Source organism: Anopheles maculipalpis, chromosome 2RL, assembly GCF_943734695.1.
Source record: "Anopheles maculipalpis chromosome 2RL, idAnoMacuDA_375_x, whole genome shotgun sequence".
NCBI classification, from domain to species: domain Eukaryota; kingdom Metazoa; phylum Arthropoda; class Insecta; order Diptera; family Culicidae; genus Anopheles; species Anopheles maculipalpis.
The window spans coordinates 35,914,469-35,938,872 of record NC_064871.1 but is presented as its reverse complement, the minus strand read 5'-3'; the positions used below and the strand labels follow the sequence as shown (position 1 = coordinate 35,938,872).

Genomic DNA, 24,404 nt, shown 5'->3' with positions numbered 1-24,404 from the left:
TACAGCTCAAAGCCCGAAGCAAGTAAAGTATGCATAGTAAAAAAAAGTACAAACTTAAAAAAGACTATTAACTTGTTTGTATAAATGTGATAGAATTTGGTTCGAATGGTTCGCTAAAAAAACGGTTCTTAAAAGTGATCGAAAAAAAGACGGCTGCAGGACACAGCAGCAGCAATAACCGTTTCTTGCAAGTTTGCTATTTTGTAACATGTGAATGAAAATCAGCAACAACAAAAAAACACAAGGAATCCAACCATCCAAACCTATACCATCCGACTGTGCTGTAAACTGTGGGTTTTGATAAATTTTTTTAGTTACATTTCCTAATAAATTTCCGCACCATTTTATCACGCTTTCATCCATATTTGAGTTGTTTTTGATTGCATAAAATTAGATTTTATCAACGGAAATATGACCATCATTCAAATTAACGCCATTACGCACATCACTGCCGGTTAGGCACCGTGTTTGCTCCAATTGTATTACCCCTCGTTCAGGTGCAAAACGTTAACATTTTTCATCCACCCTCCAATCACCCAATCAACTTCCTATTAGGTGTAATAGTTACAGGAAACTGCTCACCCCATTTATAAAAAAGGAAAAAAAACTGGCAACGATTACAAAACAACGCAAAAAACATGCTCGAGAGAAATTGGATGCATGAAAAGCTTTTTTTGTGCTGTGGGGTTGTTGTTGATGCTCCAATATTGCTCTGCATCACACGCGGACTTGTTAATTGCTCCAGAAAGAACCCCAAACGTTGGTAGGGCAGGAAACCCCGTTATAGAATAGCGCCCGTTTGTCACTTTTCACTTCACTGCTGGTCGATGGTTGTGTGACGAAGGATTACAGCGGGACGAGAGCGTAACAATCGAAGTTGTACAAATAAACCACAATTAGCACCTTTAAGCGTTACCATTGCCGTTGACCCGGCCGACTCATTCTAACGAGCTCGCACGCTCAAGAAGCGGCAGAAAAAAGCCAAGAAAACCGGAAAATTGTTTTAGATTAGCCTATCCGTTTACCGTGCTAGTTGTGGCCGGGTGGTTCTGCTGTACGGGCAGTCGGGCACGGCAAAGCATATTCCACGCTCGCTGCTGGACGTTGCCAGAACGGACAGGGTCTTTGTTGAATATTTTATTAGCCCACTAAGTGGCCCCGGTCCGTCGTCGTCGTCGTCATCGTCGTTCCGGTGCAGGGACGTGTAAGGACGTTCGCGCGCGCACAGGATCAAAGTTACGCTTCGAGAAGCACGGTTCGTCTTGGTTGATTTCTCGTGGCTTGTGTTGCGGTAGGCGCTTTCGGTTGTTTGCGGTCGTGTGAATTACATCATCGTACACACGGGCACACAACTATCCCGTGGCCGATCAGTGCGAAGAGGGTAATAATATTTGCATGGTAAATGTGCCCCATTTGTCCCACTCGACTTGGGCCAGGGTCTCGGACGGCTTGTGTCTTACGAATACCGACTACACCGGGATTGTTGTGCGTTTACTTTTGATGTAACAGATGCGGTTGGAGCAGTTGGTTGGCATTTTTATGATGGTGACCGTCGGTCGGACGACACTCATCACATCGAATGACTTTAATAGAATCAGCGCGTTAGATCAACAACCACAGGAAACAGCACAACAACCGGCCAACCGGTGGAAGGACACAGAGCATGGGAAGGTGCTTTCGAGAAGGAAGCGATTTATCGTGTTTCCGGAGGGATCCAGTTTTTCGGTAGGTATTACATTAAACACTGTCCGCTAGCCGACCCTAATTCGTTACGGAAATCACATTCCACAGGTGGCTGTTTGCATGACGATCGGTTTGTACGGCAATCCCAACTATCAGTTCGTCAGCTGGGCGCTCAACTGGGGCATTGCGTACAATCTGCCAAATCAAACAGTCAGTTTTCAGAAGGAAATGACCGAACCCAAACCGATGGTACAGCGACGCTTTCGGCGTGATCTCTACCAAAAGTTGGAGGTGATCATGGACAGCATGGGGTACACTGGACGGGACTGTATACTAAGGGCGCTCTGCGAAAGCTCTCAATACTTTGGTGGCAAGGGGCGCAACATGGTGGCGGAAATGCTACGGACATTGTTTAGCTATCCGAAGCAGAAAGTGCTCTCGTTCGAGCATGCTGACCATAAGCTGTACGATGAGGCCCATCGAAAGGGTAAAAACATGGCACCGTGCCAATCGCTGTACGGTAGCTGTCAGTTCTCGTTACTGGAGCTAGCGCTTGGCAAATACTCAACACCGTACGGGTTTATGTGATAAGGTTTTGGATGCTGTTTCGATCCATCTTGAATAAAGTGAATTTATTTCCTATAAAAGTACACGTGAACTTATGTCTCAAACTTTCCGAACAAAATTAAGTCAAGAAGACTCATCGGACATCCATTGCCGTACCGTGCCCGACAGTCGAGGCTTTCGTCACGCATCGCCTTGCTGTAGTCATCGGTTAAAGCTTCGTTGAGCGGCACGCTAAACAACACACGAAAGATGTCCATCGCCATCGAACGTCCCGGAGGAGGCAGCATGTTCTTTGCTTCGCAAATGCTTCTCAGGATGCACTCCTTCATGTGAAAGCCCGTACTGTTATTAGAGAACCAAGAAGATAAAAGGGAACAAATTTTAAGTACCCTTTGAGTAACTGTTTTAAAGACTGCATACATACAATGCACCGATGCTTTCCTCCAGATGACTGAAAAGAGCCCGCCGATCCCGATAGTGATGGAAGTGTTCCCAGCTACTGTGATGGCTTATATTGAACTGTTCTCCACTAAGCCACTTGCTGCGTTCGTGTTCTTCCGCATCTTCATCATCAAACGTCTGCTTGAGAAGTGATCTCCGATAGCGATCGTAAGGTCGTTCGGTCCATCCGTAGTAACCAGGTGAATGGTTCTCATAGCCGCCCAAGTAACGATTCAAGGTGTTTGATGGATATTGGTACGGATTTTGAATACGCTCTTGGGCCCAATATCCCGACTGGTACTGTAGGTTGTTTGTGTTCCAATCTGCTCGATCCTTACCCCAACCCGGCGGCACGTACGTGTCCGGATGCTCCTTGAGATATTGTTTCACTTCTTCCGGGGTCAATTCACCTCCATCATGATGATGGTGATCATCTTTCTCGGGAGCCTTAGGTGGTGGTGGTGGTGGCGGAGGTTTTGGCTTTTTCGGTTCCGGTGGATACATGGCTATCTTACCGAGCTTCAGTGCACTCGCATGGTACTTGTAGTCGGGCAGTGGGTAGTAAAGATCGAGCTCTCCGATTGCGACATACCCGGCAGGACCCCGGAACACCAATCCTTTACCGAAAGAGGACGTTATCTGGTGAGAAGATAAATGTTCAATACGACACAATAAAAGTACGATTAGGAAATAATTAAGACACAACACCATTGTTCCCACATACCAAAATGTTTGCGCCTGGTGGAAAGAGCAAAAATCGTTTCCGTCGTGAGAGTCGTTTAAGCTCAGAATCTTCGGATTGGTTGTAGGCGTTAGAAAGCACACCACCGATAAGGGTTAGTGAAAGAAAAACTGTTTTCCATTCCATTGCCACAGCAGTACGGAACAAACAATTGGACGTCACTAGGTACCGAGCAGCTGATGAGTGACCCAATCTCAATCTTGCACCTTCAAATACGATCACTCGTTGGATTGCGACGGTTCAGGCCTGTCCCGTACATTGGTCGGTTGTCGTGCGCAGAGGCATATTAACAAACAGGTGCTAAGTGGGTGCGAGGCGAAATGGTCCATAAAGTTTGTTGTTAATGTGCCTTTAAAGTCTGTTCTTAATTTGATGTTTTGGGTGTTAGAAGTGTGCCACCGATGCAGGAATTTGCTGATCGATGGTGAAGTGTGAGAGAATAACAGTAACAGTGTTATGAAGAGTTTCTTGGCTGGAAATGACGTACAATGATCTATAGCCGATTTCTTGAGACAAACACTCTATGTCTTTGTCTTCTTCTTCTTCTTCTTGTCTTAACGACCTCTAAGGTCACGCTTTCCATCGAATGGCTTACTAGACTTACCAATGCCATGTAGTTGGATAATCTATTCTCACTATAATTGGTCCTGATGGGATTTGAACCCCGGTCCAATCGTGACCCTAACTACGAGTAAAAAAAAACTTCACTTCGGGACATTAGATACACCTGATAGGATCATACTAAGCGTTTTCTAAGCTTAGAGGATCCTTCCAAATCGAAAAAAAAAATTATGTTCCATAAAATCTACTATAAGTCGGTCGCAATAGTTAATCAAAGGCTGGAAAATAGATATCAGTGTGTATGTTACCTAAAATAGATAAAATAGACGGAACACTTGAGGAAGGAATAAGCAAAGGTAATAAGTGGATAAGTGGAGGGAATTGTGTGCAACGGGATTTAATCACCTTCATTGGATGAAAACGTCTGAGAAATACAAAGATTGCAAAACCGAAAAAGGCGTTTGTATTGTTTGCCAGTTGGTTGAGGAATATGTTTGTTTTGCTTTTTCCCGAGCTCCGAATAATCGTTGAAACCTCCGGTACACGAGAGTAAATTTTAAAGGAAACTCAATATTTGGCCCAAATAAATTGTTAAAAACTTTACACTTTAATTACAGGGGAATCAAAGTAATGATTATATTTTTTTAATAAACATTTTTATTTTCCAGTTTCACAGTGATTGTTTTTGTATTGCTTTGCTTGTATTATTTTTTCAGTTTACGCTTCGTGCACCGGGGGTTTAAGCATACAATTTCAGCCTACCCATCGGGTAACTCTCTCTATCTCTCTGCTTTATCTACGACAAACCAATCCAGAATGAATGTGTTACAAGAAATACATATTTCAGAATTGAGACATACATACAATTAGGCCTGGGCGAGAAAGAGAATAAGAGCTTGTTTCAGAAAATAGAATTTGGAGATGAACCAGGGAAAACGGAAGATACGTTTGAAAGATTACAAAAAGCGGTGCTGTTTCAAAATTTACTCCATCGTGGATCTTAAATGACTTTATGCAGTGGAGTCTAGGAGGTAAGAAATAACAGCAACGATCTTAAAGAGACAGTGCAGAATATCATATAGATCGTTACGTTTTATTCTGCATGAACTATGCAGTTGAGCAAATAAATAAGACACTGTTTCGTCTGGCTAAATTGCTATATATTGAATTCTGTCCTCAGGAAAACAGCTTTGGCTCGTTATTTCATTTCTCGCTGAGTTTAAACGTATTTTCAATTTATTGCCTTCCCTCGAATCTTCGTCCTCAATCACAACCAGCGCACATACTGTAGCTGCCAGTCAGCAACTGCCATCAATTAAGGTTCTGCTGTCCGGCGCATTAGAAATATGTCAATTTCATTAGCAAAACCAACACCTTTCGCCACCAATCGGTGTGAATCAAGCGAATCAAACACATGCTGTGACGGGTAGCGTGGCCAGTGGGAACATCATTGGATTATTTCCATTTTCCATTAGGTAAAATGTCGATTTATTTTAACAGCTGCCGGTGGAAGTGACTGCAACACGGTTACCCTCCACACACACGCTCGGGGATGGATCCAATTAACATTTCCGTCCCGTGTACACTTTATCGTGCAAAGTGAGAAGTCCAAATGGCGAACAAAAAAAAAACACACACACACACACACACACACACAACTCATCAAACAGAAGACAGACTTTCGCTACGTTTTTCAATCAATTATGCATTGAAAAAGGGACTTTCTCGGTGTGTTCCGATTGTTTGCTATACTTTTTTCCTTTTAATCTTCCTGATGCATTGACAAAAGTCTACCGCACCATTTACCATTTGTCGGTCGCTTGGGTGGTTTTGCGGTGCGTTTGATACACAACTCCCTGCTCGCAGTAGGCAAATTCGGAATCGAACGATTTGACGATGAGTTTTGTTTTGCAATAGGCTTATGCGCTGTGTGTCGGTACCTGTTCAGAGCGAATCAATTTTGGGGATTTTTGGTTTGCCTGAAGGAATCTGAAGTAGCACGAGAGGTTAAATCTTTCTTAGCTTTTGTCAAAATTACTCCTCCGAACATCGACGAAAAACGAAACCACCACAACTTGGGCACGCAACGGTTTTGCGTTTCGTGCGTAGGTAAAAAAACATGCTGGCTTTCTCCATGTCCGTCCAATTTACCAACCTCTGTGGCCATGGATTGTGTGCGTGTGACAGCAGCAGGAACAAAAGGAGAAGAAAAACATGAAAAGCTTGCCCCTAGAGAACTGCTGCCGCTACTCAGAATCATTCACCACCAAAAATCGTTTCGTTCATCTGATTCCCACATCAAAGCCACAATGCATACACAAAGCGAAAGCTCTCTCCCTCTCTCTCTTTCGCCCCTCCCGTCCGTCGGCCTAAGTGTGGGTTGTTTCGGGGAACCCTAACAGCACGGGAAAAGTGGAAGAAGAAAAAAAATGGAAACGAAAAAACCTGCTTGGAAGCATAAGAAAAGTAGCAGCACAGCAACAACGAAAACGGCAAACTTTTATCCCGAGCCGAGAAACGCAAAGTCCCCAAAGTTGGGGCATGTCCTAATTGAGTTAAGTTGGCGAAAAAGAAGTGACAACCCAGAACATCGTAGCCAAAAGATTGCGTGGCGGCGGCTCCCTCCGTTCGGGGATTGTTTTGCGGTGCGCTGGGAATTGCTGGACGATGCGGCGAACGGTGTCGGTGTCTTGAATCTCGCCCGGGTGATTGGGAAGAAATTTATGAATTTTGCTACCACCGCAGCAGCTTGCGTCGTAAATAATGCAATCGACCAGGGACATCGTGTCCCGTGCACTAATGTGACGAAAAATCGAGGCCACTAGGCCAGCTCCAGATTTGTTTCACTTCGTCCAGCTTCTTGCATTTGTGACGACAACTGGGGAGCCGCTCCATATGGAAACTATTTGGGTGGGTTTTCTTCCAAAAGTAACATACCATTACTAATGAATGCGACCTTCTTTTGCGCGCACACACACACACACCGTTCCGTTCGTTCCGGGGGGGGGGGGGGGGGGGGGGGGGTTTTGTGGTTCTAGGGCGAGTTTATGATCCGTTCGAAAGTTGCCGTCTGTTGCTGGTTGCTAGGAAATCCCAGAAGTACAAACAACACCGCGGGAAGATGATGAACGAGCGTACACCACCCAGACAAAGCGTACGGTTCGCCGACCGTCCCAGAATGTTGAACGCGTTAGATGGTGCGAAACGTTTCCCGTAGGATGCTGCCCAACAGCGCGTCGTAGTGCAAACGTTGACGTTTAATTTCTGTGCGTGTTAACCTCACATAGTGGCGCGTTTTCCGACTGAATGCTGCATTCTAGGTATCGGTAGTGTTACACGTGTATCGCATACAATTATATGCACCGGAAGCATTTGCCAACCATTTTCTCACCGAGACACACACACACACACACATCAAAGCGGCCGTTAAAGTTTAGTCCCACGTCACGTTATTCCCATCCCCGGGGGATGATGTGATTATGAGCCGAGTTCCGAACGACGAGCAGCAAGCAAAGACCAGTGTGACTAGAAAAGGGAACCAATATTAAGCACAACCTTCACCTTTACACCACGCAATAACAAAATGCTACTCACAACGGGTTCTAAAAAATGCTACTGCTGGCAGCGTACAAACCAACCCGCACTGTATCTGCTCTGGTGGTTGTGTGCTTTGCTGTGTTTTAAATCGTCCCATGTTTACGCCGAGGATGCTTTAGTGCAACAGCGACAGCATACAAGCGGAGAGACTTCCACGCCGCAAAGGATTCTGTCGAGAAAGAGACGGTTCCTGACGTTTCCGGAGGGAAGTTCCTTTCAAGTGGGTAAGTGTTGTGTGTCGTGAATTGTTATGCTGATAGTGTAAGCAGTTGGATGTGATGAATTGGTGATGGCACAACAGTTTTCAAAATTGTGTTCAAAATGTATGTAATGCGAGATGTGAGAGTGCTATTCCTTTAAAAGAGAAGGAAAGCGTTAGAACTCTTGTAAATGTTGTTGAAAAATAATTTAAGAATAAAGTTTGCAGTTACAAATTGAACCTCATTTATAGTAAAGTTATTGCATGTGATGTTTTTAGTCGTTTATTTTCGTTTATTAGTGATGCAATAAATGGTCAAATTAAGTTGGGTAACGCTAGAATAGATGGATCAAGCAGAAGCTCCAAAACAAGGAAACGAAGTGGTACATTTTTGAATTCGCCAATCCAGTCTTCCGATGCTGTTTTTTAATTGTTGAATAACGACTTGACCGTATTGCATTTTCTTATGTTCCAGTACTATAACTAGTAAAGACATAAATTTTACTCTTTTGACATCAGTTAAGTGTTGTGTAGGAAAGAATTGTACTGCAAGGAAGAGGAAGGAGGGTTAACCCAAGAAAATCAAACCGAATTTCTTGAAATTTTTGAACTACCGATCATTGTTGCTGCTGAAGCAGCTCTCTCAGTCGGGGGAAGCCCGCACGTTTTACAGGAGGTTGAAAGAGGCACGGAGTGGATTTGCTCCTAAAACCGCGATGTGCCGGGACCTGAACGGAGCAGATACAGGAGAGGTTGGTGCAAGTAGCAGAACAAGCCAATAGCAGCAGCAACATCAATGACAGCAACAGTGCTGAGGACGAAGTGCCTCCGCCATCTCTGGATGAGGTTGCCAGCGCCATCAAGCATTTTAAAAGCAACAAGGCTGCTGGTAGTGATCGACTGGCGGCCGAGCTCTTCAAGATGGGACTGGAGAGAGGCTTACCGTCGAAATGCACAAGCTGATCACGAGAATTTGGGAACAGGAAGAATTACCGGAGGAGTGGAAACTGGGCGTCATTCACCCAGTCTACAGAAAGCGCGACAGACTAGAATGCTCGAACTATCGTGCCATTTCAGTTCTTAATGCCGCCTATGAGACCCTGTCCCAGATCTTGTACCGCAGACTTGTCCCCCTAGCTACAGAATTCGTCGGCAGCTACCAAGCGGGGTTTGTTGGAGGCAAATCCTCTACCGACCAAATCTTCACTCTTCGGCAGATCCTCCAGAAGTGCCGAGAGCGCCAGATCCCTACGCACACCCTGTTTATCGATTTCAAGGCAGTCTACGATACCATAGATCGAAATGAGCTAAGGAACATAATGCAGCGGCACCACTTTCCTGGAAAACTGATCCGGCTGTTAAAGGTCACCATGAATGGGGTGCAGTGCAAAGTGAGAGTATCCAACATGCTGTCGGAATCGTTCGAATCTCACAGGGGTCTCCTGTCTACTGTTCAATATAGCCTTGGAAGGTGTCATACGAAGCGCGGGGCTAGACAACGAAATCCGTGGCACAATTCTCTACCGGTCTCTTGAATTTCTTAGCTTCACCGATGACACTGACATCGTGGGCAAGACGACAGCGAAGGTGTGTGAGGCGTACACCCGACTGAAACGTGAAGCAGCAAGAATTGGATTGATGATCAATGCGACGAAGACGAAATACCTGCTTGCCGGAGGCTCAGATCGCGATAGAGCCCGAGTGGGAAGCAGCGTGTTAGTAGACGGCGACAACCTCGAGGTAGTAGCGACGGAGTTCTGCTATCTTGGGACTTTCGTAACTTCGGATAACGATGTCAGCAGCGAAATCCGGAGACGCATTGTTCAGGGGAATCGTGCCTTCACCGTCTGCTGAAATCCAGAAGACTTCGAGACCGCACAAAACGTGAGATAAATCGCACCTTGATTCGCCCGGTGGTCCTATATGGCCACGAGTCTTGGACCATCCGAGCGGAGGATGCAAACACTCTTGGCGTGTTTGAGCGTCACATCCTCCGGACCATCTTCGTCAGCGACCCTCAGTTCGGCACGAGGCGTCGGGGAGCACAGCGAGTTCGTTGACTGGCTGTCGGGGATCGGGTGCCTACATGGATGGGAAGCTGCAGCCAGGGATCGAGTTTCCTGGAGATCTATTATTGACCGGGCCATGTCACGACGACGTGCTCTTTTAAAGAGCAGGCCAACAGGAGTGAGTGAGAGAGAAGACTCAGTAGCAAAATGATGTTTTGACCAACGATTTGAATCTTCGAGGTTGTAATGCAACAGGATAAACTATTGACTTGCTCTGTTGGATGATTTTTCTATGCTGGTGTAAGAAAAAACCAATCAAATGTGTATCAACATAAGTATACGAACTTAAAGAAATATGAGAATGTTAGTCAGATCATCAGAGTCACCAGTCATTTTGATTGGTCGCGGTAGAGTTAAACGCGCCAAAATCGCGGTAATTCTAGTGTTAAAAGAAGCTTTCAACTATCGAGTCCCTGCAGTACAGGCATCTAGCATGGAGAAAAGGAAGGCCTGAAAACCTTTAAAAACTAATATATAATTCTGATTGTCACAGCTATTTAAATAATCTTGATTTGCATGTTATGTGGTAAATTTGTGTCTTCAAATATGCATGTAATCCAAGCATAAAATAGGGTTGTTGAAAAGAGTTTTATTTAACACATTTTTTCTTAATTCTTCTTTCATCCAGTTTACGATCAAACCATTCCCATGATCGGTGTCGAGCGACTTTTCACGATTGGTATTACGGTGGCACTCGCCTACGAATTACCCAGCATCACCTTCAACCAAATCGAACAGATGCTAGAGGAAAACGCAGCCGACGGTAACATCTTACCCAAGGTGGATCAAAACGCCAACAACACTGTCCTGGTCGATAGTAAAAGCTCCGTCACACCAGCAAGGAAAAACATTTTTAGCTACTACTACCAAACACCACAGCAGGCAGGACAATCGGGAGGTGTTGGAGGTCCGATGAGCCGCATCAATTACTACACCGCACCCGATCGACGTTACGATAACTTTGATCGATACGGTCAACGTCTTCCCCAGTGGAATCAGTACATCGGATCGAATCGGTTTCCGCAACCACCGTACGCTGATCCGACACGCAATGATTTCGGCAGCATCGTTAACAGGTGAGTGTGGCTGGGTGTGTTGTGATGTGTGTCCGTCACCACCGGTTGCATTAATCCCGCGAAGGTAACCACAATAAATAAAGCAGCGCACAAAAGCGGCAACATGGATCGAATTAATCGCGCATCGTACAATACATGATAAAATTGTGGTTATGCCCTGCGGACATGTTTTGATGTTTGTGGAATGCTAGTGAATAGTGCTTGCCGAAACCCACCCACCCTATGAGCTTCCGATTTTAATTATTCACTTTCAAACCGTGACCGAGACTGTTTGAATGGGTCAAATAAATGAAAGCATGCACGTACGGTGGGGCTTATTCTTCGTATCATTTGATTATTCTATGCTTTTTGCCATTAAACAAATAATGAGATTCTTTTAATCGTGATCTTGGTTTAAAGTTTCAAAAGAATTCATGCTTCGTCTAACTCTCATCTCGTGGATGATTTACAGATATCTTCAAGGATGGATACGTCGTCACCCACCGAACTATCCGATAGGCAAAAAGCGCTTTTACCCAGTGTTTGGTAAGCGCAGCATCCGCGAAGACACTTCACCACTCGATCGGCACTTCCTCAATCAGCACCGTGTAACGCGCCACGCGCTGTACGAGCGAATAGAAAAGTTTCTAACAGCGTAAGTTATAGCAGGTTATCGTTGAATGAGTTATCGTTTAATTGTAGTCTAAAACGAAGCATATATTTTTAAATAATTAGTAAAGTATACATATTAAGGCTACAATTATTGAAACATTATTGAGGTATTCGTTTGTTTAATAATATGTTCAATTAATTCACAGCAAAGGAAAACATGGACATCATTGTGTGTTGCGAGCGCTGTGTGAAAGTGGTCAGCGGAGCAATGACACTGAACCAGACACCTTTTTGAAGGAAATTCTTCGAGCCATATTCAGGTAGCTGAAAGCCAAACCAAACATGAGTTCAATTGCTCGCTATTCACTAATTAATAACTCACTTTTGTATACATTCCTTTCCAAATATTGCACTCTTTGCTCTCGTAACCAGTCTGCCGTCCACGCACGAAACACCAACCCATCACAAGCACCGTATCTACGATGAAGCACACGCCCATGCTGGAAACTGCTCGGAAACCTATTCATACTGTGAGGATAGCTTTTGGTCGTCGAATTTTGTGTTCTAACGCCCGGGATGGTTAAATGTTTAAGTGTTCAAATGATTCGTTACGCCAATCGGTCGCTAAGTGGATCGGTGGGATGATCGATAGTGCTCGAAAATATTAAAATCTCTTTTCAATTGAGCACCGGTTACAGAATGGACTAAATCGCCGTAATTGATCGTAAAGTGTTTGCTCTATACTGCGTCAAAATTCTGTAAACGTTCAGCAGTCAGGCAGCTATTATGGAAGTTTAAAACATTATTTTATGTATTTGTTGGGATGCAATGAAGGGACGAGTTAGAGAACAAAAAATCATGTCACAGATAGCAAAACATTGGGCAAAGGAAGCCCAATACGAACTAAATGAAAAGTTGAAGATCGGAAGAATGGCTTGATGTAAGGCAAAATAAAATGACCTTAGCGTAAGTACAGCGGTGGGAGCACCGTATAGAAGCAACGATAAAAATCATCACCAGAATCGTTTCATCCGTTCTATACTATAGTGCTCTCTTACAATAAGATTAAGTAACAACGTTTTGTCACACATCGTCACCCTATCGCACTGTAAATAAATAAAATTGCAAATTAGTAAGGTACGTGAGGTTGTTGTTCCATGCGGGAAGATGGCATGGTCTTTTTTGAAAAATACTATCGTTGTACGTAAATTACTCGTTTATGGTAGCATGTTATTTAAAAAATTAATCACTTCTTACAGTATTATCCGTAACGGCCTTTTAAGCACCCGTGATTTTTCTTCGTTTTGAACATCAATTACATCCCAATTGGTCCTTTACATTCGTTCATAGAAAGAACAGTCGATAAAAAGAACAGTAGTTGGATAGTCAATCCTCACTACGGGGGAACGGTCCTGATAGGATTTGAACTCCGGTTCTGCTGTGTGAAGAATGATGCGGAAAGCTACTCCCATCATACCCTGTTCGTTGTCGGCTTCTTGGGTTAGACACCATAGAAACTCGCTATTCCCATTTCCGTTCCTGCTTCATAGCAAGCCTTCTTTCCCATGTACAGGATGTTCCTTTCCTTCTATCATCCAAACCTCCTTTACAAATCCGATCGATCAGAGCGCTCTGCGGGCTTCAACAGCTCGAATCACCTGTTCGACTACAATGTCCCTGTGTCTCGCTTTTGTTCTCTTCTACACGAGTCCTCGCCCCTTCAACCACTTTAACTTTTTACTTTTTAACTTCCTACTTTTTTGTTATTTGTTATTTGTTACTTATTATTTTATTTGTTGAATTCAACGGACCATATGTGGCCCCCTTGAAACGACTTTTTTCACATTTATATTTATAGTTTACATTTACTGCTTTGCATTCAACAAGTAATAGGCCGCACTGTACGTATACAGTTAAGGAACGCAGAGCGCGACAGGTCTGGTCCAAAACGATCACACACGGCGTTGAATTCGCGGCACATGACGAGGAACGGATCAGAGGCACCAAAACGAGTACGACGTCAAGAAGTGATCTATCACGGAGCGATCTAGCCGGGGCGTAAATGTTGATTGCAGAGAGCAGCGACGGCGAGTCGATGCGATTGTCAAGTAGCGCGTAACGTCCATTGTAGTCCACATGGGCCACCACATCACGGATGAATATTCCATCACAGACCGAACTAAGGTGCAGTACAGCAATCGAGTCGGTAAGATCGCGCGCAAGCTTCTTCAGAAAAGCCAACTAGTTGATTGCCCTTAGCAACGATGTGCTCTAGCTGGTCATGGAAGCTCAAATTATCGTCAAGGAGCACTCCTAGATCTCTACAGATAAGGGCAGTGCTTTTACAGTTAAGGGCAGTGTCGTTGTTGGTGGTGCAGATTAAGGGATTACGCTTTCTGGCAAACGTAACCACAACTGTAACTGGAGATGCAGCTGATCTTCCTGGTTGCGTATCGGTAGGTACAATTTAGCGTCATCCGCGTAAAGCAGGTGGCTGTCAGGAGGAAGCACATGTGTGACGTCGTGCCGGAATATTACGAAGAGAAGCGGATTGCGAAGAGAAGGTTGCTCCCTTGTGGTACTCCTGAAGACCCGTAGATGCTTCGAGAGGTTTGGTCCCCCATCTTCACACGATACGAACGGTTGGTGAGATAGGACCGCATCCAGTTCAGCATTTGTCCCGGAAGACCAAGAACCTGAAGGTTGGCGAGCTGCAACGAATGCGGAACACAGTCAAATGCTGCCTTGATGTCCGTATAAATCGCATCAATTTGTAGGCCTGCATCGATGGTCTTGTGGTAGGTGCTGATATACTCAACCAAATTGGTGGAAGTCAAACGCTTGGGGACAAACCCGTGCTGCGCGGTGTGTTTGAGGCAGCAGCAAGAAGAGGCTCGTACATGAGCAGCTCGAAATTTTTTGCGTTGGCGCAAAGTGATGTGATGCCGCGATAGTTAGACGCGTTTGAATCCTAAGTTTGATTTCCTAAGTTAATAAAAATAAATTGTGTAACCCCTGCGACCACATAATTTAAATTATTAAACACGACCATGAGCCCATAAAACTGGGAGTGACTTGACTTACAAAGAAACCATTAGTGATAGTCTTTTATAACTTTTTTTTCGATACAAGTTTTCAAAACAAGAGCAAAGCGCTGGTTTAGTATAGATTCCGGAAACCATCACACGATTTTTACTCATTTCTTTACAATGTTTCGGACAAAACCGTCGATTCTTATGATTAAACCGTAGCTGAGGGGCAAAGCATGTATACTACTAGTATCCAAAGAGGTACGGCGCCGCTACAGCCTCTACCATCGGATGGCCCTAGAAATGGTCTATAAAATTTCAAATTTGATAGTTCGTTCTCAACTTTTATCTTAAACCTGGATAACAGCAAGTGAGTGAACCAAATGAGGATTTTTGAAATATTAATGCACAGTTCATGGGTTTCTTATCTAAATTGCAACCGAACAAAGTGTTGGCTGTATAAAAATAGGTGAAGCTATGGTTTTTAAGGTGACGGTCATTAGCTAACATACTGGTTTATCAAATACCAATAAAAAAAGTTTCATCGATTTTTCAGAATTGTGTTGAGTGTTCCTCAATCTTGTTCATCACAAAGTTAAATACTATTATGGTATTCTTTACCAGTTTTAATATAGCTTATGTTTTAGTTCGATTTTGTTTAAGTTTAATCCACCATTCTGGTATTCGATCTCCATTCCTCGAATGACGTCCTTCGGATTCAAGACCCGCCTTTTCAGTAGTAACCAGCACGACTTTCAGCGGTAACCTCCTCCGATACAGCAGGTGGGGCCATCTTATCCATATCGAGCTGCGAAATGGGACAGTGTCGATCCAGCTCCTTGCAATCGTTCGCTGTCAGGTACGGGAAGTACTCATCGTCACCCTCCGGTAAACTGTTTGAAGAACCGATGGAACTGTCATCAGAGCCGGACGCATTCGATCTGTTTACGGCAGCGGAAGGAAAAACAAGCGAGACGGTGGGAAAGGGCATGTAAGACTGTATGGGATGTATGGTGCACTGGTTCCGCCTTGACTCATCACTTACCGGAAGATAAGCTTGAACAGTTTAAACAATATACCGCTCTTTGGCGTCATCACTTTCGACACTTCGCAAAAGGTGCGCAGAATACAGGCACGGCCATCGAATCCATGACTGAAATAAGAATTCACAAAAATTGTCGTGAGAAGTTAGACCCAAACTCAAATCTACTCCTTCGCCGACTATCTTACGCCATTATCATGCTCTCTAGCGATTGATGCACATCTCGACGCGTAATCTTTAGCCCCGGAGGATTGTAGAATTCTATGTTCATACGAAAACCGATACCGTGTGCCCAGATCGTGGAGTTATCCGCTACACCATCCTTTATGTTCACTCGAAACTACGAAACAACATAAACTTGTATTGGATATTGCAAGATTGTACCACACAGTCACAGTATACACAAATACTTACGAATCCTCTGGAAATGGGATGAAAAATAAGATTCCTTTTCCGTCGAGCAAGTGTTTGGGTAGAGTTTGTGTAGAGACTGTTATCACATTGAATAAATACACCAAACATCACTAGCGTCACCAGTGTCATCATGGAAAAGCACCGTAAAGAATCCATTCTTACTGTTCTCAGTATTCTATTACTACTGCTCAATAAACGCGATCCACCCGATCGCAATGTCTACCGGGGCATATTTGATCACGCGCAAACTTTTCCTCCAAACTAGTGAAGATGTTAGATCGACCTCGATCCACTTCCCTTCCACAGCGTGCGCTGGTGCTTTACAGCTCCAGACACTGTTCTAGCTTTCGCTTACGTCCATTTGTTTGGTTGCGTGATTAACGCGTTAGAAAATGTGTGTCAACGGACCGATGATGTGACCGATCGTGATAGAAATTGAGTCCAGAAACGGTTCTGGTTGTAAGTTTGCGGAAAGTGTTGTATTCTTGTTGTTTTTTTTTTTCCTTCGGGAACATTCTTTTCGTGAAGGAAATGCAGGATATAAACGGATTTGAAGGCATCAATGGCGTCTCAGAGGTTGCAAAATAGTTATGCTGGTTTTAAACTTATTTATTAGGTTTATAGATGGCATTTTCAATCAGAAAGTGAAACAGACTTTTTAACAATATCAGATTTTTTAACAATTTGTAGATCTTATTGCAAAATTCCCTAAAACTTCCTCCAAACACTACTTAAGCTCTCCATAGTTTCCATTCACTTTACTTGGTTTAGGTTTCATACACGCTAACCGAGCAAAACGGATATATTTGGCGCAAGAGTGTATCAGCGTGCTGCTCTGCAGAGCAGAAATTGTTATCAGGCGATTGCAGTAGAACTGGGATAAGGACGTGGAAAACCTGGATAAGATCGATAGGTTCATCGGATGATTCCAGGCATTGCGGAGTGGGTCAAGCGGAAGTATGAAGAGATGAACTTCCACTTGGCGCTGGTGCTGTCAGGACAAGGACTCTTCTACGATTACCTAGGACATATAAAGTTCACCTCGTCTCCGAATTGTATTCATTGTCCTGGTGTCGTCGAATTCCAGAGGTGGTTGATCCACAGTGAAGTTCATCCTGGAATAGCGATACGACTCCAACGACATCAAGCGCAACAGAAACGGCGTCGTCGTGAAGGTCTGGCTTCGAAGCAGAACATAATTCCTACAATGCCCGCGTCTGGCTTATGTGGTTCACAGTCTTCTTCACAAGCAAGACGAACCAGAATGCCACGATGGATGGAAGGATATCAACAATTGTAACAATTGTACAACTTTTGTAAAGCAATTGTAAACAACAGCGTTAAGGCGGGCACTTACCAGAGCGTTATGAGATCGCGCGCAGTAATGTCGAGATCTGCGCTCCTCGCAGCGCACCAACTCCGTCAGAAGAGGCAGCAGTATTGGAAGAAATTACTTCGGGTCGTTAGGGATAAAAATGTCATGTTAGTAGTTGCAGCAATAACACCCGTGTATGCGGTTAGAAAAGCTCTATGGCAGCAGCGAATAAACAAGTGGCGAGGAATATAATTAAATTATTTATTTTTAACTATCGTTGACAAAACAAGAGCCTAGAATTTTTTGTAAAATCGCAAGGATCATCAAGAGCCAAGTACTCTATTATCTGACAATATTGCCTTCTAACTCATATATACGTATTGTTGGATGTTTTTGACAAAGAAGCGTGATAATTTTATTCTATTTCGTTCACTTCTACACACTATGACAAAATACCCATCAGCACAACATCATACAATCACCAATGCATCGCCGTAATTGTGTCCAAAATACCATGCCCGAATGGACACGCCTCATACAGCCGGGAACAGTTTACCCCGTTAGCGCCATACTTCCGGGCCATTTTATACTCGTCGGGCAGGTCATCTGTATCGCCAGGCCTTGAAAGAGACAAAAGAGAATGGCGTTGGAAATCGGTAAGACCATGTTGGTTTCGACGGTTAACACGACCTCGCACCACCGAACCGGGACCGAACCGGTGCTTACGTGAAAATAACGTCCAATATTTCGCCGACCATCCCATTGTGGGTCAGCGGTGAGTCGGCCACCTCGCATATCGTACGCAACAGACAGGCACGTGCCCTTGCACTTTGGCTGCTGCTCCGGCTCGCGTCCGTTCTGCCGAGAAACTTCTCCAGCAGCTCGTACAGCTGCCGACGCCCCGTATCGATGTACGTTTCTTCGCTGTAGCGATTCTGCCACACCGAGTCCGGGTGCGGGAAGATAATGTTCGACAGGATGCGATAGTTGGCCTGCAGGTTAATGCCCAGGTTCAGACTGCGCTTGAGCATGTGGTGAAAGCGGACGGGTGCGACGAAACCGAAAATCACTTTCGCCACACCACCGTTAACCGGAAAGCTGAGCACGTACCGTCGATCGCGGTTGTGATGCACCTCAAATGGGGCAGTTTCGTTGGCAGGGTTTGTGCACTGGGACGCCCGAACGGAACCACTAACAAGCGCGACCAGTAAACAAGCGAACAGCGCACAAACGGTGGACTGGGCTACGTAGTCTCGACTGTTGAGTTGCATGGTAGGCTGATCAATCGATAATTCTTACCAGAAGGAACGTCTTGGACAGAATAACGAGACGATGTGGGAGTTGTCGCCGAAAAAAAACTTCACAGTTTGGACAATATTTACGTTTTCCTTTAACATCACCAAAACCAAACAATGCTTCCGGATGTCTTGATTCTAGCAATAAGTGGAACAGTGAGTCGAATTTCAGGTGTTTTGTTTTTCAAGTGACAAGCAGTTAATAAATATTTGTTTACAAATATACTCCGACGCTTCGTGCTCAACAAATAATTTAGTATTAAACGTAATGCTAAGCTCTGTGCCAGCCGTATGCTCACGATCAGCTTTCAGATACGTCGAGCAAGTTGGAAAAGTCACTCAACACCGATCGATTGCATCGATCGTAGATTAGATCACAGTTTGCGCCACTGGCACCGAGTCGTTCGGCCATCTCGTACGCCCGTTTCAGTTCCATTTCATCCTCGGCAAATGATTCGTGTACCGATGGGCTGTAAGGTGAGGACACGAAGTGATCAGTATATCTATCCACCAAATAGGATCACCTACAGAATATTCTTACCTCAACAGCAAGTGTACCACCTCGGTCATAAAGTCCTGCTGATCCTCGGAACGATCGAATGGGCTGTGTGCAAGCTCACAAACACTTTTCAGCAGACAGTCCCTTTCATAACCAAACACATGCAGAAAATCTTCCACGTACGTGTACAACTGCCCAGCAGTGAGTGCCAACGTTTGGTGATCGGCTGATCGTTTCCAGCCTCGAGCCGTTACTACCGAGGTGGATGGAAATTCTCCCCGTATGATACCAGCGATCGCACGTGCCCAGGTTGGTGGTTTGTAGAACTCTAGCAGCCGGAACGGTAGGTTAAAGTTTTGCTGGAATCCAAGATTAATGCCCAACTTTCGTGCAGGATACTTTGTCTTCGGTGCATACAGTCGTCCATCGGTGGCGGTACACATGCTGAGCTGGTGGAATAGTTCGTCAGCAACAACTGGAGATCTTCTATCCAACAGTGTAAAAAAAAAAACGGTACCTACCTGTAACGTAGTTGTGATAGGAAATAGCAGAACCTTTCGCTCCTGTCTGGAGTGTGCTTGCAACGAACTGTTGTTGTTCGCGGGTTGATTCGAACGATCAGACGATACGCTGGCCACTAAGAACGGCAGGCAGAAGCACAGCATCGATAGCAAACGCATTTTGGCTTTCGGTGGTTCCAGATCGCAGAGCAACCACTACTGGGCCATATTCGACGAAAGTGTGCCAAAGACATTGACCAGCTCGAGGCTCGCGGGGAAAAAGACGAAATGTGTCGCGTACCAACCATTCGTGCACTCGTCTGTAAATGTGTGGAAATTAGCAGTTTTTTGATTGGATGAAAGTGCCCATTAATAGTGGAACGAGCGACGACATGGTGACGAGGTTAGCTGAAGCGGATAATTTTGGCAGATGGAGGGTATAGAGTGTGCTCAGGAGAGGCGGTGAAGTAAAGCTTTGAGATGAAAATTAAAACGAAATCTATCATCTCAACGATAACAGCTCAATAAAATTGTTGAATTCGGACAGCTGCCAAGCAAATGAAAAATTGATGCAGATCTACAAAATGCAATAACATAGAGGTTCTCCTCAGATGCATATTATTAAAGTTTTTTTTTTACAAATTATGAATGAAAAACTATGATCTAAGCTATCACAATAACATTTAAATTTGTAGACATATCACTGGTGCAACACAAATTAACGACTTTAAAATTCAATCGAATAAGGTGAATATAACATTGCACTACAAACAGAACACAAAGCTAATGAAATACTCTTTATTAAGACCCACAAGTATTTTTTGTTTTATTATTTACAAATCGTTGCGAAAACTCCGTTAAAATAGCTTTACACAATAAAAAACGACGAAACGTGTTCGTTCAAATGTGCAATGCTAGCGCCACCTATACGTCATACTCATAAGTAAGAATTGTCGGAAGATAAGCTGTGGTAATGTTGCTCTTGTGCACTTCCGACAGAATCGAACATTTTATCCATTGTCTTGAATAAAATTTTATCAACTTAAATGAAACCACAATAATTTTGATTGTTTCTCGTTTTTCTTCAACAAATGTAAGAAAACATCCCAAATAAGCATTCGTTCGATGAGCATTGCTCTATCACAATAGCTATACGTTCCGTGCTGTCAAATGTGGAAATGTTCCAAAACATGCCAGGGACGTTTTGTGTTTTGTTTACGAACGTTTGCATTAATTAGTGCCTAAATTAGAGTGAAGCAATGCCTATTTTCACAGAAAAGTTATAACTATAGTTTGTTGTTGTGATTTCATTCGAGTAATAACCTATTATGTTGGTCGCTCGTTCGTATCGTGCTTTGTTTAGCAAACAAGTGAACGATTTGGTGGTGAATCCATCATTGAGATACAACTCCACAATCTTTGGATTATCGTCAGGTAAGCGATTGGTGAGGATAAAATTTTGATTTTGCTAAAGAAATCTTAATAGATTGTGCAAATTATCAGCAAAACTTAGATTTTCAGTGCTTCGATGCTTGCCGGTATTATGTTTATTGGTTTGTTTACGTTTCGATCAGCTGCTTCCCAAGTACCATTTTTGTCGAATATAGCTTTTATGTCAAACTTAAATTTAAAATGCTTCACTCGTTGTGAAAGTAACACGTTAATTCTTATAAAATTTAATTGTATTCATGTATGGAAAAGCAAAATCAAACATCATCTTACAAATTTAGTTCAAGACATTCAAAATATTTAAACAAATTTTTTTTTGCGCTTATCATTTCCGCCTCGAATAATGAAAAGCGAAGTTTGTATTTTCTTGAACTAAATTTTGATGTTTAGACTAAATGCTTTTAACCCATCTGCCTTTCTAGGTTTCGGAAAATGTGGAGTAGCAGTAATACGTGTTTCCGGATCAGCGTCACGATCTATCGTCCAGAAAAAGACACGCTTAAAACCGTTTCCAGAACCTCGGCGAGCTTTGCTGACGAAAATTTTCCATGGCAAAACAAATGAAATGATAGATCGGGGACTGTTGCTGTGGTTTCCTGGTAATTATATACGGATTTTTAAAGGTTCTCTTCACACGACTCAATAATTCGATACCTTTCCCTCCTTCCGCAGGTCCAAACAGCTTCACCGGGGAGGATACGGTTGAATTTCAAGTACACGGAGGCACAGCAATAGTTTCCGCCATGTACGATAGCTTAGCTTCGTTCCCCGACACAAGGATAGCCGAGCCGGGCGAATTTACTAAACGCGCATTGTACGCCGGCAAAATGGATCTAACGGAAGTGGAAGGTTTAGCGGATTTAATACACGCCGAAACAGAAGCGCAACGGAAGCAAGCATTGCGACAAGCGAACGGTCAGCTTTCGTGTTTTTACAACACTTTGCGCACTCGGCTAGTCAATGCTATTGCTAGTATTGAAGCTTACATTGATTTTTCCGAAGACCAAGTTGTCGATGATAGTGTACTAAGCGGTGCCGTGCTGAAGATTGAAGAAGTCATCGACGAACTGAAGGTGCACCTTAATGACAATCGACGTGGCGAACGGCTTCGAAACGGTGTTCGAACAGCAATCGTTGGAGCGCCAAATGTAGGAAAAAGTAGCTTAATCAATCTGCTCAGCCAGCGCAACGTTTCGATCGTTACGAGTATTGCCGGAACAACAAGGGATATCGTAGAGTCGCATTATGACATTGCAGGATATCCAGTCATTCTTGCTGACACTGCCGGATTACGGGCGGACACTGATGATGTGGTTGAATGTGAAGGTATTGCACGTGCTCGAACGTACGTTGAATGTGCCGATCTGCTATTGTTGGTAGTGGATGCTTCTCGTATCGGACCGATCGATAGGATGGATGCTTTTATAGGAGAATACATACAAGCGCTCGGGATTGAAAAGCATTTGATGTCCCGTATACTGATAGTCCTTAACAAATGTGATTTGTTGGACAATGTTACGCTTGAACGGCTGAAAAACAATACCACCTTGAGTTGCTTGTCCTGTGTGAGTGAGACAGGTTTAGCAGAGCTTATGGAACGTGTAAAAGTTCGTCTGGAGCAGCTGTGCGGTAATCCCTCCGTGGAAAGTCCTACTATAAGCCAGGAACGGCATCGTTTCCATCTGAAGCAGTGTTTATCGCATCTTGAGCGTTTTCTAGACTATTTCAAGGAAACAACCGGAACGGATCGCGATCTAGCTATCGTTACGCACCATTTGCGTAATGCGGTACGTTGCATTGGAAAGATTACCGGTGCGATCGAAACGGAAGAGATACTTGATGTAATTTTTAGTACATTTTGCATAGGCAAATAAATAAACGATGATCTTTTGATTTGATTTAATAACACCTTAGTTTAATCATTTCGCAGAACGAAGCAGAAACTTTGATTTTCATGCAATTAGTCTTACCTTTAGGCCAGGATTGGCTTACAGTGGCTGGCTCTGACAGAAGAAGGTGGATATCAGGTTCAGACTACGGTGTTTGTGTGTTAAAGTTTGCCCTTTTGGCGTTGTTTCTCGGTAGTTCTCGGAACACGTGTGTACGAATCGAGGCCAGCGTTTGATCTTACCGACATAGAGGCTGCGGCATAACGAATGGTCGACGAGAACAGAGCATCGATTGCCGGAAGATAAATCGTGCTACAATGTACTCAACGCGACAGCACAGGGTTAGCATGGCAGAATTAAAGCGGATGGTAGCAAATGCAACAGTTAATCTGGATGTGGGAATTCCAGTAATGGTCTAATTTTGATTAGTTTTGTTGATTTTTTTGTCGATGCGAGAGGACGTTGGCGCTGACCTTGTAAAATAAGGGAAATGCTATCCACATAAGCCGGGAGACTTTTCTCCTTCTGCGAACTAATTTTAGTTGAAATTGTCTAGCATATTAAATTTGGAGAAGCCGCCGGGAATATCTTTATCTTGGCACGTGAACCAACCTCCGAACGGTGTTAGATTATTGCATGTTTATGTACTTAATTTATTTGCATGTCCAAAAGAGTTGGACATACAAATGGTTGGAAAGAGTTGGAGACGTACTTACATCTCAATATAACTTTAATCTCGTGACTACATACAATATTCAGCGACGAATCGGGCACAGTCTGGTCAATCTTTCTTCCAAGAAACTAAAACCTTCGCAGGACTTGCTCTTCTTAAAGGCTCTAAAAGGTTGAAATACTCAGTTGCCTTTACTCATAATTCACACCTACAAAATATATAGTTATGATATATGCGTTTATAACTTCTACATTACGTGCCAATGCTCCGGGACCACCGTTGGAAAACACGGGACCGAGTTCGGTGTCGGTTGCAACCGCAGAGCCGCAACAGTCGGGGCATAACTATATAACATGCGTATGATTTGGTTGTTTTCCAACCCGAGAAGCGTAATGCACCTTTAGTTAAATAATGTAGAAATTCATGAATTAAAATATATCGAAAAATAAATCGGGACGTGTCAAATAATTACGGAATTTAAACAAAAATATACGGCAAGCCGCCCTCAAATCCTTAAAACGAGAAAAAAATATTTGGGCATGAGGCAAAAAACCATAGAAAAGTGTCCAAAATTGGTGAGATATCCTATTTTGCACCATTTTATGCATCAATTTTATTTTATTTTGATAATTCGTTTTATCAATTTTCTCACTCAGGTTCATGTGAAATCAAACCAGTAAGAAGCCTAATATGTACGCGTGCTCGTCAATTATCTTCGACAAGATTGTCATGCCCCATGTTCGAAATCGTTAAACAAGCGAAGGAAAAACAAA

General features: G+C 43.7%; 7 protein-coding genes across 7 annotated transcripts; 3 read left to right on the top strand and 4 right to left on the bottom strand.

Moving 5' to 3' along the window:
- Positions 1–1,047: 1,047 nt before the first annotated feature.
- LOC126558997 (uncharacterized) lies at positions 1,048–2,271 on the top strand. The gene is made up of 3 exons (XM_050215089.1): positions 1,048–1,381; positions 1,510–1,725; positions 1,792–2,271. The coding sequence occupies exons 2-3, from the start codon at positions 1,510–1,512 to the stop codon at positions 2,269–2,271; spliced, it is 696 nt and encodes a 231-aa protein (XP_050071046.1). The 5' UTR covers positions 1,048–1,381.
- Positions 2,272–2,342: 71 nt separating this feature from the next.
- LOC126558477 (uncharacterized) lies at positions 2,343–3,559 on the bottom strand. Its single transcript, XM_050214499.1, has 3 exons — positions 3,416–3,559; positions 2,675–3,330; positions 2,343–2,592 (listed from the first exon to the last, which is right to left on the bottom strand). The coding sequence occupies exons 1-3, from the start codon at positions 3,557–3,559 to the stop codon at positions 2,343–2,345; spliced, it is 1,050 nt and encodes a 349-aa protein (XP_050070456.1).
- Positions 3,560–7,115: 3,556 nt separating this feature from the next.
- Positions 7,116–12,094, top strand: LOC126567091 (uncharacterized). The gene is made up of 6 exons (XM_050223324.1): positions 7,116–7,148; positions 7,524–7,815; positions 10,488–10,935; positions 11,387–11,569; positions 11,733–11,846; positions 11,959–12,094. Exons 1-6 carry the CDS (start codon positions 7,116–7,118, stop codon positions 12,092–12,094), a joined length of 1,206 nt encoding a protein of 401 aa, XP_050079281.1.
- Positions 12,095–15,288: 3,194 nt separating this feature from the next.
- Positions 15,289–16,167, bottom strand: LOC126559143 (uncharacterized). The gene is made up of 4 exons (XM_050215258.1): positions 16,012–16,167; positions 15,786–15,937; positions 15,601–15,708; positions 15,289–15,496 (listed from the first exon to the last, which is right to left on the bottom strand). Exons 1-4 carry the CDS (start codon positions 16,165–16,167, stop codon positions 15,289–15,291), a joined length of 624 nt encoding a protein of 207 aa, XP_050071215.1.
- Positions 16,168–17,804: 1,637 nt separating this feature from the next.
- On the bottom strand, positions 17,805–18,597 carry LOC126559010 (uncharacterized). The gene is made up of 2 exons (XM_050215106.1): positions 18,053–18,597; positions 17,805–17,946 (listed from the first exon to the last, which is right to left on the bottom strand). Exons 1-2 carry the CDS (start codon positions 18,595–18,597, stop codon positions 17,805–17,807), a joined length of 687 nt encoding a protein of 228 aa, XP_050071063.1.
- A 323-nt stretch (positions 18,598–18,920) lies between these two features.
- Positions 18,921–19,815, bottom strand: LOC126559575 (uncharacterized). Its single transcript, XM_050215746.1, has 3 exons — positions 19,642–19,815; positions 19,163–19,569; positions 18,921–19,091 (listed from the first exon to the last, which is right to left on the bottom strand). Exons 1-3 carry the CDS (start codon positions 19,798–19,800, stop codon positions 18,923–18,925), a joined length of 735 nt encoding a protein of 244 aa, XP_050071703.1. The 5' UTR covers positions 19,801–19,815; the 3' UTR covers positions 18,921–18,922.
- A 1,133-nt stretch (positions 19,816–20,948) lies between these two features.
- On the top strand, positions 20,949–22,943 carry LOC126557855 (tRNA modification GTPase GTPBP3, mitochondrial). Its single transcript, XM_050213764.1, has 3 exons — positions 20,949–21,054; positions 21,492–21,668; positions 21,742–22,943. Exons 1-3 carry the CDS (start codon positions 20,949–20,951, stop codon positions 22,941–22,943), a joined length of 1,485 nt encoding a protein of 494 aa, XP_050069721.1.
- Positions 22,944–24,404: the final 1,461 nt, after the last annotated feature.

Bases quoted from the DNA above. Each gene is read 5' to 3' on its own strand.
- LOC126558997 (XM_050215089.1), top strand. From the start codon at position 1,510: ATGCGGTTGGAGCAGTTGGTTGGCATTTTTATGATGGTGACCGTCGGT. The intron at 1,726-1,791 runs GTAGGTATTACA...CACATTCCACAG, and splicing joins CGGAGGGATCCAGTTTTTCG to GTGGCTGTTTGCATGACGAT.
- LOC126558477 (XM_050214499.1), bottom strand. From the start codon at position 3,559: ATGGAATGGAAAACAGTTTTTCTTTCACTAACCCTTATCGGTGGTGTG. The intron at 3,331-3,415 runs GTATGTGGGAAC...TCTTCTCACCAG, and splicing joins CACCAGGCGCAAACATTTTG to ATAACGTCCTCTTTCGGTAA. The intron at 2,593-2,674 runs GTATGTATGCAG...CTCTAATAACAG, and splicing joins GAGGAAAGCATCGGTGCATT to TACGGGCTTTCACATGAAGG.
- LOC126567091 (XM_050223324.1), top strand. From the start codon at position 7,116: ATGATGAACGAGCGTACACCACCCAGACAAAGC. The intron at 7,149-7,523 runs GTACGGTTCGCC...CAGTGTGACTAG, and splicing joins GTACACCACCCAGACAAAGC to AAAAGGGAACCAATATTAAG. The intron at 11,847-11,958 runs GTAGCTGAAAGC...TCTCGTAACCAG, and splicing joins ATTCTTCGAGCCATATTCAG to TCTGCCGTCCACGCACGAAA.
- LOC126559143 (XM_050215258.1), bottom strand. From the start codon at position 16,167: ATGGATTCTTTACGGTGCTTTTCCATGATGACACTGGTGACGCTAGTG. The intron at 15,938-16,011 runs GTAAGTATTTGT...GTTGTTTCGTAG, and splicing joins ATCCCATTTCCAGAGGATTC to TTTCGAGTGAACATAAAGGA. The intron at 15,497-15,600 runs GTAAGTGATGAG...TGCCGTAAACAG, and splicing joins CTGTTCAAGCTTATCTTCCG to ATCGAATGCGTCCGGCTCTG.
- LOC126559010 (XM_050215106.1), bottom strand. From the start codon at position 18,597: ATGCAACTCAACAGTCGAGACTACGTAGCCCAGTCCACCGTTTGTGCG. The intron at 17,947-18,052 runs GTAAGCACCGGT...GTCTCTTTCAAG, and splicing joins ATATTGGACGTTATTTTCAC to GCCTGGCGATACAGATGACC.
- LOC126559575 (XM_050215746.1), bottom strand. From the start codon at position 19,800: ATGCGTTTGCTATCGATGCTGTGCTTCTGCCTGCCGTTCTTAGTGGCC. The intron at 19,570-19,641 runs GTAGGTACCGTT...CTATTCCACCAG, and splicing joins CTATCACAACTACGTTACAG to CTCAGCATGTGTACCGCCAC. The intron at 19,092-19,162 runs GTAAGAATATTC...CTCACCTTACAG, and splicing joins GTGGTACACTTGCTGTTGAG to CCCATCGGTACACGAATCAT.
- LOC126557855 (XM_050213764.1), top strand. From the start codon at position 20,949: ATGTTGGTCGCTCGTTCGTATCGTGCTTTGTTTAGCAAACAAGTGAAC. The intron at 21,055-21,491 runs GTAAGCGATTGG...CTGCCTTTCTAG, and splicing joins AATCTTTGGATTATCGTCAG to GTTTCGGAAAATGTGGAGTA. The intron at 21,669-21,741 runs GTAATTATATAC...CTCCTTCCGCAG, and splicing joins ACTGTTGCTGTGGTTTCCTG to GTCCAAACAGCTTCACCGGG.